This window comes from Puma concolor, chromosome C1 (genome assembly GCF_028749965.1).
Source record: "Puma concolor isolate L17-30 chromosome C1, mPumCon1.1.hap2, whole genome shotgun sequence".
Lineage (NCBI taxonomy): Eukaryota > Metazoa > Chordata > Mammalia > Carnivora > Felidae > Puma > Puma concolor.
This window is the reverse complement of record NC_141674.1, coordinates 30274648-30290798: the sequence shown is the minus strand read 5'-3', so window position 1 is coordinate 30290798 and position 16151 is coordinate 30274648. Positions and strand designations below refer to the sequence as shown.

The window sequence follows — 16151 nt, the reverse complement described above, 5'->3', positions numbered from 1 at the left end:
AGTTCGGGCAGAGATTCCAGCCAGGAGCGCTGGTTCTGCTCCTGCAGGAGCGCCAAGGCAGAGCCAGGAAGCTGGCCCACTTCTACCTGACAGGTGGCAACAGGCAGGCTGGGGCCAACTCACGGCAGGTCCCAGCCGCAGCAACTGGCCAGGCTCAGGATCGCACTACTTGGTGATGGTGGGTTATTAATACTCACACTCAGATAGGCTCAGAGTCCTCCTCCCAGGGGGAAGGCCGCTGGGACAAAAGACAGTGCAGCCCTAGATTCCGCTGCACAGTCAGCTCCTCTGGTGGCGTCTCGTCTCTAACCCCGTGGGACAGAGAAATGACAGCCTTCCGCAGCCCCCAAATTAACCAGTCCTTCCTCCACATTCCTACCCTCCGTCCTTGGCTGCTCCTGAACAGAAAGGCGTGAGTCAGACTGCCATTCCAAACCTGTCTCCGTGTCACCTGGGAAGTCGCTAGAAAAGCACGCTGGGAAACCAACGGCACAAAGCCGACACCTTGCGATGTGGCAACCACCTTCCCTCACCAGCTGGGGTCCCACAAAGACCCTGAGCCTCAGAGGAAAGACGGGTTGGCTGTCTTTTCTGCTGCCTGCACAAAATTCTGCCCACGTGGTCACTTTCCATCCCTGCAGCTAATGTGACCCAGATTTACTTTCAGAGAGCTGGTGCTGAGCTGGTGGTGTGTAGCTACAATTCATTCTGCCCCACTTTCAGGGGACTCTCAGGCTCATCTCTCCCGTTACTGAAGCCAAGCTCCAGAAGGGGATGGGGCTCGGAGGATACTGCCAGGAAGAAGTAGAAACGCTAGAAAGGGGGAGGAGCCTCCTGGGGGGCAAAGTTTGAAAAGCCTGGGGCCAGCGCAGTTGGTGGCTCTGGTATAAGGGTTCTCAATGGAATCGTTTTTAGGGCACCCTTTCCCACCCTTGTGTTCCCTTCTTCCCAACATGGGTTGGCCAGAGAAAAGACACTCCCGTCTGCTCTCGGACAAAGCCCTAGTGTGAACAAAAGAAAGGGACAGAACTTAGAGGCCTGGAGCCCCTTCCTTGCTCACCTGGGAAAACAGGCCTTCCTGGAGACTCCACTGCCTCTCCTAGTTGGCCCAGAGAAATTACAACAATGACACGCTAAGTGCAGTAACAGGCATGTTAACCCGTGTTCGTCTAACACGTTCGACTCTCATTCAATGATCACTCAAAGCATATGTCATCATCACCCTTTTATAGATAAGAAAACTGAGGCTCTAAGAAGTGAAGTCATTTGCCCAAGTCTTCTGATTCCAGATCCACTTGTCTCCATGGTGCCTGGCACCCAGCCGGGATTAAATCCATTTTTAAAATTTATTTATTTATTGTATTTATTTTTTGATGTTTATTTGTGAGAGAGAGAGCGAGCAAGGGAGGGGCAGAGAGAGAGGGAGAGAGAGGATCCAAAGTGGGCTCTGTGCTGACAGCAGTGAGCTGGATGTGGGGCTCAAACCCATGAACTGTGAGATCATGACTTGAGCTGAAGTTGGACCCTCAACTGACTGAGCCACCCAGGGACCCCAATCCATTTTTTTTTTTTTTTTATTGAATGAACGAATGAATGAACAAGCAGAGAGGCCCCTTCTCAGAGCTTCCATCCTGGAGGAGAGACACATGGGCACAGAGAAGCAGGCTCCTTCCTCTGACCACGCATGTGCTTTCAAAGGCTGTCTCCCCAGAAGTAAGCCCTTGAGGGACTCCAGCAGCTGAGCTTAGGCTCTGAAAGCAGGGCAAACACTGGCATGCAAGCGCAGCCCTCACTGGGGCCTCTAGATTCTAAAGCCCTTACTCTCAGAATGAGATCCTGGGGCAACACCAGGAAGGGTATGATGGGACTCCTGACACATTGAGCTCAGATCTGGTGGGGGAAACGTACCCAGAAACAATGAACTTTAATACAAGGCCAACTGAAACCAGGGCTGGGCAGAAATACAATTGCTGTCTTGCTGCAGGGATCAGGGAAGGCTTCCTGGAGGAGGCCACACTGCAGCAGAAGTTGGGGATGTGATTTCACCAGCACCTGCTGAGAGGCCCCCAAGAACAAATCCTACGGATGCTTTCTACTGGTTAACTGGGAGGCCAATCCTTAGCCCTGAGTCCCTGCGCTCCCCTCTTTCACAACGCACACAAGAATGTAATTTCTTTTCCCCCTGCCCTCCTCTCAACTAGAGTGAGCTCCATGAAGAGGGGACCACATCTTCAGCCATCTTTGGATATCGCTACCAAGAACAAGGAGGGTCCTGAAGATGTGATATTAGAAGGATGGTGGATGGTGAATTCCTCCTGGACCCAGCCTAGCCCCTAGCCCAAACAGGAGCCCTTCTTTCAGACATTTTACTGCCATCTGCAGGAAACTTGTCATAATAAATCTACAAATCCACAATGACAGAAAGTATGAATGGCGCCCCCTAGAGTTGTACAGTGTACAGCTTGTGACACTGTCCTGTACCCGGCTTTCCCCCACGCCCCACCGCCCCCCCAGGCTCCCCAGAGCCCCAAGAGATACAGCCTTCTTTCCCCTCCTGTGGTGTTGTGCTCCTTTGCTGGTGTGCCTTCCACAGCACCCCCATTCCTTGTTGCCCCCCACCAATAAGTAAGGGTATCACTATTCCTGTTCACTGACAATAGAGAGCCAGGGGGCTTCAAAGAGGCAAAGTTTCCAAGATCTCTGTCTCTGCCTTTTTCTACAGGCCAGGATCTTGAGACCTCTCCCAGAAGTGACCAGAAGGACTCTCGGGTGAATCTGAGACCAACTCAGGTTTTTAGATTGTCACCTGCAGAAGATTCAGCCTGGCCTGGTTGCCCCACGTTGCCTAAGGAAATGGAAATAGCAATGCACCTGGAGTTGGAGGATCTGTAGTTACTGGTGTGTGACTACAGGCAAGGCATGTAAATCCTCTGGGCCTCAGATCCTAACACGCGTCCTACCTAACACACAGTTATTGTGAAATCTCTATGTAAACCAAAACACTGATCAACAGAAACAAGGCTTTCTTGTTAATGGACTATTGTTCTGTTGCAATGTGGCTAGGGTTAAGGAGTTGGGAATAGGGCTGGCAAAGAAGAGAGAGACACGCTGAAGGGAAAAGATGAGGATGGGAAAAATTGGGTTACAGTACCCGTGGAGCCCTTAGAACCTGTTTTGACTTTAGACTGAGGTCAGCAGGTGTCTCAGCTCTGACATGCCTCTCCAGTGTGCCATGTGTGATCAGCAGAGGTTCCCCCATCAGGCCTCCCAAGCACAGGACACAGAATGGGCTAGGGGAAGGGGGAGGTCTCTGCATGTGGTGAGACTGATGCAGACACCCCCACTTGGCTTCACACCCAGACCCCGTGGGGAGGAGAAAATTGCACAGGCCACAGCTGGCTTCCAGGGCAAGACTGACTTCATTTCCTCCCAGGATGAAAGTTCTAACTTCAGAGAGCCTCAGAGCACCCAGGTCTCCCAGACATGCCCTTCCTGCACCTCACAGGAAGCAATCCCCGCAGAAGTCAGGCTGCCTTCTAAATTACCCTGGTAGAGTCCCCACCACGTTCTGAAATCACAGCAAGATTTCAGCCGGGCCCTGAAGCAGCTGTCCCGCCTCTTCTCTGCTGCTAACGAAACACGCCCAACTGCAGCGCACGAGTTATTTTTAACCATGACAGTCTCCACATTTTCAGCCTCACCGGCCCAGCCCCCTCCTCAAGACAGTCATTTGGCAGGATCAGGTTGAATAGAAGATCAGCATGGATGCCGGAGACACAGCACAGCGCCCGCCACCCCTCTGCTCATCTGACCCAGCAGCATCCTCAGGGACTCTGCCTGGGCCTTAAGCCCCCTCAAGTCCACTCTACTTTTATTCCAGACTTGGGATGTTAAACAGTAGGCAAACCATCCGGTGAGGCCCCTCGGAGCAAGGAGCAGACCGGAAAGGGAAATCATCACAAAAGGGCCTATAAGTATGTATGTGTGGTGGAGGATGGGGCTAGAGGGCATAAGGAAGGAGAAGGAGGCTGCCTTCAGGAGAAGGAGAGAGCTTTGTGGATCCCGAGGACCCTCAGCTGGGGCCTCTCAAGGCTGGAGACAAGTAAAGCCCCTCCTGCATCCTAGAGACAGCTGTGAAACTCTGTGGACTGGCTGATGCCACAGGCCCAAAGGTCTTGAGAAGGACCAAAGACCTTTCTCCAAGGGCTTTCTGTTGCCCACAGAAGGAGTGCAAACTCTCCAGCCAGGTCTCCTCCTTGCAAGTCCACCCTCTGCTAAAACCCTTCCCTCATTATTTGAGCCCACATAACCCTCTCCCTGTCTAGCTTTCCATTACATCCCACTGCCTGTTCCTGGATCACAATCTGTCACATATTCTCCTCGAAATGCTCCTTGCATTCAATCATTCAATGCTGGTTGATCTCCAAACAGGAACAAGGCCCCATGCAAGCAGCTGGGGGCAAAAACATGAGCAAGACACGGTCCAGCATTGCTAACAGTCCTGAGGGAGTGGCGGGTTCCCCCGAAAGGGGATAATTGCCATACTGTACAAGGGAACACAGGGGAGGGAAAAGTATGAATACCAGAGCGGAGGAGGGAGCTCTGGATACCTCCGGGGGGTATTGGGGACAGAGGAGGCGGCACTTAAAAGAGGGGGAGGTGGTTCCCAGTGCCTTGCAGAGAAGAAAGCTAAAGCATGGAGGTCTGATCCTGCAAGATGCACACCTCTCAGGGTCAAGGTGCAGCTCAATGTGGCAAGTGCTTAGAAGCAGAGATGGCAAAAGGTGAAGCTCAAGAGGGTCCTGACTTTGAGGGGCCTCTATTCCACAGGCAATGAAGAACCAAAGAAGGCTTATAAGCAGCTGAGTAACAGGATCAGGTTCTCATGTTAGAACAAAATACTCTTGTTAGTCACATGGAGGAGGGGCGGGACTGGAGGAGGAGAACTGTGACTTGGAGGTTGGAAGGTCCAGGTGCAAGGTGACACAGCAGGGGCAGGCAGGGGGCACTACTTTAGAGATACAAAAGAGGGAGCAGGACAGGCCTAGGTGATGGAATGAAGCTGGGTGATGTCACTGAACTAGCTGCCAGCACTGCTTTGTCTGCACTCTGGCCCCGCTGCCTGTGGAAACGTGGAGCACAACCCACGGGGGCAGCCCTGGATGCCCTCGCAGGAAGCAGCACAGGGAGCACTCTGCAACCCTCCCCTTTCCTGAGCCAGAAACCCATGCTAAGAGCTTTACATACATTATCTCATCTCATCCTCAAGGCAGCTCTGTACGGGAAGCATTCTTAAGCCGAGGAAAGGGAGGCTCAGACAGGACAAGAGACTTGCCTAGAGCCACACAGCTGGCCGGTAGCAGGGCCACCCGTCCGGCACCTTATCCCTCTGACTTCGAAGCCTGTCCTCGTAACCACTGCCCTGCATGCTCGGCTACTTGGCAAAGGAGAAGCGGACATCTCCTATGGCAGGTGGCCCCAGCCCTTGCCCAGCAGGAAGGCTAAGTGGGTACCACATTTTCAGAAAGCATTGTGAGTGAGACTGCCCTCTCCAAAGACTCAGACCAAGGAAATAACTCAACAGAAGTCAAGTGTTATTATTCATAAAGATGTTCTCTGCAGCATTGTCTGTTATGGTGAAAAAGTAGAAAGTGAGTAGGATTTTTTAAATCATGAAATGTTACGCAGCCTTTAAAAATGGTAACTGCAAAGCCTAAAGTGTAATATGGAAAATCGTTTGGATAGAAGAGTAAGTGAAACAAGTCCAGATCCAGAATGGTACGTAAGCTAGCTATGAAGGCAACTGCACGGGGACAGAGGCAGAGAAGATGCAAAAATGGAAACAGGTCTCCTGTTAGCACGCAGGGAGGAGCAGTGGCAGATTCTACCCTGTCAAGTTTTTCTTTAAGGTTATGCCATCATCTTTCCAACAACAGGAATGCCGAAGCGGACTCCAGCTGGCTTGTCAGAGTACCCTGAGGAGGACCCCTCCACCACTCGCCCCCAGCCAGCGGCCCACTCTTGCCTTGCACCCTGCCACCCCACTCACTCGGGCCTCTCTTACCAGCAACTCTGACCACGGCCCGCTCCGCAGGGTCCAGCACCGAGTCCTGGCTCTTCCGCTTTTTCTGCTCATGCAGTGGCAGGTTCCAGGGTAAGGTGTCCCCTGGGGGACATGGAGACAGGCTCCCTGACCTCTCACTCCTGTAAGACCGCTCACTCCGGCAAGACCGCTCACTCCGGCAGGACCGCTCACTGAGCGTTTCTTCATCTGAGGAAGACATTGCCCAGGCAGGGGCTGCAGCAGGGGGGCTGGGCCTGGGAGCCCAGGGAGAGATGATCTGTAGGAGAGAGGAGTGCAAGTGAACAGACGGAACGGGAACGGGTCACATAAGGTACACTGACACTTGGGAAGCAGAGGGTCTAGTCCCAGTTCTGCCCCTGACCTGACCTCTTTACCCCCTGAACCTCAGTTGCTTCATCTGGAAAATGGGATGATGCTAAACCATGGCAAAACTAATTCACAAGACTTTAGAGAAATCCCCTGACATAATATACCTGAAGATGTTCACAGATCTGAAAATACTCCGTAAAAGTTAGCTCCCATTCCTAGTAACCTCTATTATTGTTACTTGGTACATTTGGAGCTTATAAGACCCATAGATCCAGAGACATGGATTTAAGTTCTACCCTGGGGAAGCCATTTAACCTCTTTGAGCCTCAGCATCCTAATCTATAAAATGGGGGGTGACGATAGCACCTAAACCTCATAGGGTTGTTTGCAAGGCACAAAGGAGGTAAAGCACTGAACAGTGCGTGGTGTCCAAGAAGCACTTAATGAACAGTATCTATTACTGTATTCCTGTTCAACCTACCTCACAGGAATGTTATAAGGATAAAAATGGGGCAGCAGATGGGAAGTATTTTAAAAAAGCGAAGGCACGCTCTCACTAGCAGGCATGAAACAAAGCATGAGCTAGAATAGACAGGAATTTCTCCCATTCTATCTCTGGCACATCTAATAGAAAAAGTACGGAACTTGAAGTAAGACAGACCTGGGGATAAACTCTGGCTTGGCCACTTTACAACTGGTGTGGTCTGGGGCAAGTCACTTCACCTCTCTGGGACTCGGCTGCCTCATCTGCAAAATGGGGTAATTATTTCACCTGAGAGGATGTCTTAAGAACATAGTGAAATGCAAATATAAAACTGGCTGGCACCACACATGGCACATAAGAGGCATTAGATAAAATGTTTGTTTGCTTTTTCCAAGGGCTGTTGTGGAAATAAGAGGCACAGCATGGGGGTGGGGGAGGTGACACAGAAAGTCAGTTTTTCTGGTCAGTTTAGCTAGTGGAGAGATCTGAACGGAAACATAACCACCCTGGGGCCAGCTGGGCTCCACCAGCCAGACTGGGCAGCCGACCCTCAGCAAGGCCAAGCTCACTTCCCAGAACCATCTGCTACCCATGGACCACTACCCCCAACAGCCTCATCAGAGCCTGGATGGTGCATCCTTCAGCTACCACCTCCCTGCAGGACCAAATGCAGCCCGATAACCAGCTCTCTCTTTGGCTCTAGGGTCCAGGGAGGGCAGGAGACTGTCACCTTTCCTTTATGAGGGCTGTCTGGAGACCGTGAGGTGGCCTAAATGGCCAGACACCATGGGTCTCTGGGCACAGCTCCTCCCGGATTCTGGGAACCTCAGCATGGAGGCAGCAAGGGGCAGAGACAGGCTCCCGGGGTTCCCCACCATAAGCACAGAATGTGAAGAGATAACAAAAGAAACATTAAACGGGGCTGAAGGCCTCTAAGCAACCTCGGGCGGACGGAACAGCCCTGCCAGGGCACCTCCTGTGCCAGCAGCATTTGGGCCCTCTTCCCATGGAACATCAAGAAGGAATCCAGCCACAGAAGGCAGAAAGGAAAGGACCCAGGTCCTGGCACAGCTGTGCCTTTTATCCAGCACCTACCCCCTCCCCGCAATTACTTCTGGTGCCCGCCTCCTACCTCTTACAGCCAGGTCGGGGGCTGAAGCTACTACCCCCGCCTCGGGGGAAATTCAGGCCGCGCTTCCTTCCCTAGCGTCGGCAGGGGCCAAGAAAACGCCCCTCCTCTCAGGCCACCTGCTTCATCCCAGAACCGCCCATTCCTCCCCAAGACGCCCATTTACTACAAAGGCAGGCTGGTCCCAGACCCCTCCCGGGGAGACCTTCCCTCGTCGCCTCCACCCCGGTCAGTCTGCCGACCCTCCCAAACACCTGTTTGACCTCGGGGCTCTCGCCTCCCCCCTCGGTCACCTGAGTCACTCCATCAACCCTCGATTCACAGGAGCGCGCGCCCACGCCCCCAAACCACTCGGAAGGCCGTAGGCCAGGTGCGCGACGGGAACCTCACCTGCCTGGCGCTCGCCCGCTGCGGCCCCCCCCCCCGCCCCTCTCCCCACCCTACCTCCACCCCTTCCGCGCGGTGGGGGAGGGGCGCGCCCGGGAGCCCGGGGCGCCGCGGGTGGGTCCGCGTGCCCGCCGCGCGCGGCTGACAAAGAGCGGGGCCGCGCCATGCGGACGCGCGACCGAAGGCCGAGCGGGCGCCGGGGCCAGTGGTGGAGACCTGAGGCTGGGAAGCGTCCTCCCCGCCCGGCCCTGGCCGCTCCCGCAGCTCTCTCGTCCGCAGGGGAGGGTTCGGCGTCCCATCTTCCCGGAGAACACGCCTCCCTCTGGCCGGGGCAGCGCCCGACGCGGAGAGACCCCCGCTCCGCGCGCTCGGCGCTCCCCCGCCCCGACCGCTGGGGCTGCAGGTGCCAGGCCCCGGCGGCCGCGATGCCCACGCCTGTCAACCCGCCTTCCCGCTGCCGCCGGCCGCCCGAACTCGGGCGCGGCCGCCCGGCGCATCCAGCACCGCGCCCCGCCGCCGCCGCCGCGCACCCCGCGGACAGGCAGGAAGCCTGTAGCCAGCCCCGCGCCCAGCGCCTTACCCTGGGAGCCCGAGCAGGGGAGACCGGCCGGCGGCGGCAGCAAAGGCGGCGGCGGCGGCGGCGGGGCGCGTCCGGGGCTGGAGCGCAGCGGAGGGGAGCGCCGCGGAGCCGAGGGGAGCGGCTCCCACAATGGCCGAGCTCGCGGCGCCGAGCCCCCCGCCCCCCGCGCCCTAGCGGCAGCGGCTGAAGCGGAGCCGGCGCAGCCGCCCAACCCGCTCCCCCACCCCCGGCGCCGACACCGCCCCCCGCCCCCCGATGCGCGCTCCCCCCCGCCCTGCACCCCACCCGCTGCCGCTGCCGTGCTCCCCGCGCGCCCCTGCCCGGCCGCAGCCCGGCGCCCCCTCCGCACTGCCCCCCGAGTCCTCTTGCGGTCCCCGGGCCTCTCTCTGTGTTCCTCCCCCCCCCCCCCCCCGCAACTCCTCCCGTGCGGCCGCCGGGTCCCCGGGCCAACTCACACCCCCACATTCCCCGCCCAGTGCTCCCGCGCCCTCTCCGCCCCGTCCCCGCGGCCGCTCGCTGACCCTGGCCTGGTTCACGCTCCCGCCCCTTTGAAGCTCCTCACCGCCGGTCCCCGAGTCGCTGTCCCTCCCTGGCTGCCTGGCTGCCTCTCAGCCGAACCCGGTTCTTGAATGGCCCATTCCCCGGCCTGCCCCACTTTGCCCGCTTCCCCTAAACCTACATTCTTTCCCTGCTCCTGGGGCTTCTGCTCCCGCTTCCGGAGAGCGCCCAGCCAGTCCACATCCCCGCTGGGCTTCTGGCTCCGAATGTAGGAGGGACCAGAAGGAGGCCCCATCTTCCCCACGGGGTAAAGGGCAGAGGGGAACCAGGCCCCAGGAGGCAACTCAGACAGACTCTTGTTTAGACAGCACCATTTAGAGCCTTAGAAGAGGCCTCACCCACTGAGAAAACGTTTATTGAGCTGCTTCTGCATGCTCCGCCTAGTATTTCGGAAAATAAGAGCCAGGAATGCCTTCAGTGCTTTCATAGTACAGATAAGTGAACATGTTCAGAGAAGGGAGGGTATTTGCCTAAAGTCACTCCACTAGTAACCTGCATAGCAACAGCTACTATTTGGGCGTGCCTCCTGGGGGACCACGCAAGGTGCTTTTCCTGGGTCATGCCATATCTAATCCTCACAATCCTGTTCATTCTTTCAACAGATATAGATATAGATACTGAACGTCTACCATGTGTCAGGCCCTAGGCTCAGTGCTAAGAATACAGTGATGAGCAAGCTGCATCTGGTCCCTGCCCATTGACTCCACTGGGCTTAGCAGTAAAGATAGAGGATATAAATCACAGCGCATCCCTTGAGGCAGCACTATGATCTTCAATTTCTGGATGTAGAAACTGAGACTAGATAATTTACTCAGTCATCTAGAAAGAAAGTAGCCAATCCAGGACTAGAATTCATGTTCTGGGTTCTTTTTCACTGTAAAGATTAGGAAGATGTGGGTGGAACCAACTTACAGAGGCCCTTGAAATTCCAGCTAAGAAATTTGGTCTAAATTCTATGGTTATGAGCAGCCAAGGGAGGTGGAAAGCAGAAGACTGAAAGTAACCCAGGGACAGGCACAAGATGGGTGTGGATGGTTATGCTAGAAGACTATTGCAATAGTCCCAGCAAAAGGTAATGAAGCTCTGATCCCAGAAAGGAACAGTAGGGAGGGGAAGGGGGGATTTCCACCCACTGAAACCTTCTAAATTTCTGTCTGCATGCATTCTGTCATGTTAAATAAAGGAAAGGAACTACCATTACTAAATTTCTGCTAAATTTCACTAGGCAATGCCCCCAGGGAATTTTGTGTATATTGTCCTGTTAAATCCTCCCCAGAACCCCGTGCAGTAGGTAATTTTATTATTCTCATTTTACAAATAAGGAAAGAGACTTTGAGAGATTAAAGGACTTGCTGATGCCCACAAAGCAAACTAGTGTTGGGGCTCGGGTTAGAGCCCAGGCCTCTCTCTAAACCTCATGCTGTAGCCTTTGCTCTCTACTGTCTGAAGCTAAGACAAAGAACCAGTCTTTGATTCAGCCAAGCATTCTTTACCTTGGATCACAGGTACTTTTAGACTTCCAGAGAAAGGTCAGGGGTCCACAAGTGTAACCCAAAGTGTAGCTGGGCCAGTAGCGCAGGCCCCTGTGTGGGACATCTCTCCACAGAAGCCTGCAGAGGCCTCAGCCCAGGAGAATTCTGCAGCACGTTTCTAAAGTTCCTGTGGGGATGGGTGAGAAACCGTGAAGCAGAAGCAGAAACACAAATAGCCTTCTCAGTGAGAGAGGAACATGGGTGCCAAGGGGAGGGCAAACTGAAAGCGTGACAAGGGTGCAGGGAGGCTGGGTATGATACTGAGTGTCCGCGGAGGCTGGGACCGGTGGCCCAGGGCTCTATAGACAGGACCAGCAGGGGAGAGTTCATGAGGCAGGGCTGTCTAATCACCTAGGAAGCCTGCGGTCCCAGCCTCTTTGACTGGAGAGCATCGAAAGGTTTGCCTCTTCTCAACCTCATTGTCCTTCCCAAATCTGACCACCAGTCCGGTCCTGAATTATTCATGCTGTGGGCTGTGAGAAGGTGGAGCTTCCAGAGGCTTCCGGTCTTAGGACCTAGGACATTCGGTGATATCTCCCCAAGGCTCTAGCTCCAGGAGTGCTGCCCTGGGATTGAGCCGCTGGTAAGATCTGCCAAGGTTTTTGCAGCTGGCAGCTGTCCAGTAACCTTGGGCTACTGGGCTTCAATTCATTTCAGCAATCTTTTATTGAGGAATACTATGTGCCGGGGACAGATCTGTGCTCTGTGGGGAACACAAGTGACTGTGACCAGGTCTTTGTCCTTGAGGGTATGCAGGATAGTAGAGGGAGCAGGCACTTAAAAATTATGCCCTTTTACAATGTTCTCTGGGCCTGAGAAGTGTTCCCCTCCAATGTCCCCCCATTTCACCAATTGAAGGCCTCTGCTAATTCCCTCCAGAAGTTACTGGCCTTGAAACTAGGGAAACTCACACCCCAAACACCTGAGCAGGGTTCTCTCCGTGAAGGGGCATCAAAACAACTTCTTACCAAGGACTATTTGGAGCCCTGAACTAGGCCCCCCGACTGTGGCTTGGGCCCCCAGGTTTCCAGCCACATCAGGAAAATGACACTCACTCTCAAATCCATCCATTCAGCAAACACTAATTAAGCATGCACTCAGCGCCAAGCACCCAGCTTTGTGCTGTGCTGCTGGTTCCAAACCAAAGCACACAGGCATGGACCCCCATTCTCAAGCTGCTCACACTCTAGGTGGGGAGATAGACGAGGGCAATTATACTTCAGCCGATGGTGCGGAGACGGGGGAGGCACAGGGCACCCTGGGAGGGCGCACAGAACGGGAACATGTCCCAGAAGCTTGAGGTCAGGTAATTTTACCAGGATTTTCATCCTTGTCTTTCTAGGTATTTGCTTAAGTGGAAATTCCTCTGGTCATCTGTCTACATGGAAAAAGCTTTACTCTTCCATACTGGCTTTTCTTTCCACTATTATCCTCTATCCCAACCTATTCCTTTAGGCCCTTTCGAATCAGGCAGACATCCGATGGAAGGTGGAGGTAAAACATGAGCATAAGTAGAGGCTGGAGCCCTGCGAAGTAATGCTATCTGGAGGAAATAGCACAGGATCCCCATACAAGGAGGGACTTTGAAGATTTCTAAGCTCTGCCTAGAACATTTTCCTCCCACCTTTCACTGAGTGATTCCTCACATCCATACACTGATGACGTCCAGATTTGTATCCCATCTGTACCTCATCCCAGCTCCAGACTCACATCCAACTGCCTCCTTGACATCCCCATCCCCACCAGGATATCTGATAGGCATCTCAAACTCAACATGTCCCACCTAGAGTCAGTTCTTGATATCTGCCCCTACCACCCACAAAACCCCATCTCTGCCATCTCAGAAAAATGGCTCCACTACCTACGCACTTACTCAAGTCAAAGATCGAGTAGTTACTCTTGATTTTTCTTTCTTTCGTTCTCTTCTACATTAGCAAGGGCTGACAAACTGCCTCCATAATGTATCCTGCATTCATCCACTTCCGTCCTTCTATTGTCACCTTAGTCCGTCACTGCACTGGACAACTGCACTAGCCTTCTGAATGGTCTCTCTGTTTCTACTCTTGTTCCCACTCACTCCGGTCCATGAAGCAGCCAAGAGTGAGCCTTTTTAAACATAGATCAGGTTGTCACCTCCCACACAGTTCCAACTTGCACTTAGAATAAAATATAAACTCCTTATAATGGTCCATAATGATCCGGTCTTTGCTTAGACCTAGCCTCAAGACCCCTTGTTCACTGGATTCCAACACATCAGATCCTCTTTCTGTACTTCTAACAAGCTAGTCTCATTCCCATCTTAGGGCCTTGCAACACTGTCTTGGCCGCCTGGAATTCTCTTCTCTAAAATGTTGCATAATTGGTGCCCTTTTCATTATCCAGGACTCAGCTTAAAATTCACCCTCTAGGGGTGCCTGACTGACTCAGTCAGAAGAGCATGGGACTCTTGATCCTGGGGTCATGAGTTCGAGCCCCACACTGGGTGTAGAGATTACCTAAATAAATAAATAAATAAATAAATAAATAAATAAATAAATAAAGTTAAAAAAAAATTCACCCTCTAAAAAAAGCCTTTTGTGGCCACCCATCTAAAGTAATCACCTTCATGGGGCACCTGGGTGGCTCAGTCAGTTGAGCGTCTGACCCTGGCTCAGGTTATGATCTCACCCCTCGTGGGTTTGTGCCCTGCATCGGGCTCTGTGCTGACAGCTCAGAGCCTGGAGCCTGCTTCGGATTCTGTGCCTCCCTCTCTCTCCCTGCCCCTTCCCCCACTGGTATTCTGTCTCTCTCCCTCTCTCTCTCGAGAATAACTAAACGAAACATGTTAAAATGTCATACAGAAAGTTTTTGAAAAAGCGTTTTAAAAATTAAAAAATAAAGTAACCACCTCCTTTATTTTTTTTTAATCTGAATAAGGAAGTTTATCTTATCACTGTGAGCAATAGGAGAGAGTGTAAATATGATATAGAGTAACCACCTCCTTTAAATGTTTTTATTTTCTGTGTGACATTTCTCATTTGTCATTATCTGGCTTCTTTGTTTGCCTGTGTGCCGTCTCCCCCACCAGGATGAGGACACTGTGCAGTTCGCCGCCGTATCCCTACAGGGTCTGGCACACGGTATGCTTGCGGTAGACATTTGTTGAATGGATGAAAGCTTGGATGAGTGAATGAATGAATGAATGAATGCAGTGAGAACAGCAGAGGAAGAGACTTACCAGCAGAGAGATCAGTATGTACAACGACCTGAAATTGAGAGAGAGTGTCTAATGCTCAAGAAATTGAAAGAAGCTCAGAATCATTGGCATGAAGAGTGTTAGGGGGTCGGCTGTCCAGAATGAGGCTTGAAAAAGCAGTCGGGAGAAATTACGGAGAATGTTGGGTTTTAGATTCTCTCCCAAGTTCCATGTGAAGCCACCGAGGGTTGGTTGGTTGTTTTGCTTTTTATTTGTTGTTTTTTCAGCTTTATTGAGGTAAAACTGGCAAATGAAATTGTGAGATATTTAAAGTGTACATCATGATGATTTGGTATACATTCACTGTGAAAGCATTCCCTACATCTAGTGAATTAACACATCCATCACCTCACACACGTACACGCACACACACAATATTTGGGGGAGTGAGAACATTTAGGTTCTATTCTCTTAGCAAATTTCAATTATACGAAACAGTTTATCAACTATAGTCACCATATTTTACATTAGATTTTCAGACCTTATTCATTTTGTAGCTTTTTTTTTTTTTTTTTTTAATTTTTATTTTTCAACGTTTATTTATTTTTGGGACAGAGAGAGACAGAGCATGAACGGGGGAGGGGCAGAGAGAGAGGGAGACACAGAATCGGAAACAGGCTCCAGGCTCTGAGCCATCAGCCCAGAGCCTGATGCGGGGCTCGAACTCACGGACCGTGAGATCGTGACCTGGCTGAAGTCGGACGCTTAACCGACTGCGCCACCCAGGCGCCCCTCATTTTGTAGCTTTAAGTTTGTACCTTTTACCAACCCATCCCTATTTCCCCCACCCCCCTGGCAACCACTTTTCTACTCTGTTTCTATAATTGTTTGTTTGTTTGTTTGTTTGTTTGTTTGTTTGTTTAATGCCACATGTAAGTGTAAGTCTTGGTCTTTCTCTGTCTGGCTTATTTCACTTAACATAATGCCTTCAAGGTGCATCCATGTTGTCCAAATGGCAGGATTTCCTTCTTTCTCATGGCTGAGTAATATTCTGTTATACATATACAGCACATCTTCTTTAACCACTCATCTGTTGATGGGCACTTAGGTTGTTTCTATATCTCGGTTGTTGTGAATAAAGTGCAGTGAACATGGGGGCACAGACATCTTTTCAGGATCCTGTTTCCATTTCTGTTGGCTATATACCCAGAAGTGGAATTGCTGGATCATACAGTAGTTCTATTTTTAATTTTTTGAGAAACCTATATATTTTTTCCACAGTGGCTCCACCAATTTATATCATCACCAACAGTGCACAAGGGTTCCCTTTACTCCAGCTCCACACCAACATTTTTTTTTTAACATTTACTTATTTTTGAGAGACAGAGTGAGAGCAGGGGAGGGTCAGAGAAAGAGGGAGACACAGAATCTGAAGCAGGCTCCAGGCTCCAAACTGTCAACACAGAGCCTGATGCGGGGCTCAAATTCATGAACCATGAGATCATGACCTGAGCCGAAGTCGGACACTTAACCAACTGAGCCACGCAGGCACCGCCCGCCCCCCACTTTTAAAAAAAAAAATTTTTAACATTTATTTATTTTTGAGAGAGACAGACAGACAGAGTGCCAGCAGGGGAGGAGCAGAGAGAGACACACAGAATCTGAAGCACAACATTTGTTATCTCTGGTCTTTTATTTTTAATAAATTTTTTATGTTTATTTATTTTTGAGAGAGACAGAGACAGTGTGGGCGGGGGAGGTGCAGAGGGAGAGGGAGAGGGAGAATCCCAAGCAGGCTCTGAGCTTTTGGCACAGAGCCCGATGCAGGGCTCAAACTCAGAACACAGTGAGATCATGACCTGAGCTGAAATCACGTGTTGGATGCTTAACCGACTAAGCCATCCAGGCACCC

The 16151-nt window shown here is 52.1% G+C and overlaps 1 protein-coding gene across 24 annotated transcripts in view; it reads right to left on the bottom strand.

Moving 5' to 3' along the window:
- MACF1 (microtubule actin crosslinking factor 1) overlaps positions 1-6322 on the bottom strand; it is a 338401-nt gene extending 332079 nt beyond the window's left edge. For all 24 annotated transcript variants that reach the window (XM_086716531.1, XM_086716529.1, XM_086716541.1 and 21 more), the window contains exon 1: positions 6065-6322. In XM_086716531.1, the coding sequence (XP_086572657.1) occupies positions 6065-6284 (220 nt within the window). In that variant the 5' untranslated portion in view covers positions 6285-6322. The remainder of the gene's footprint in view (positions 1-6064) is intronic.
- Positions 6323-16151: the final 9829 nt, after the last annotated feature.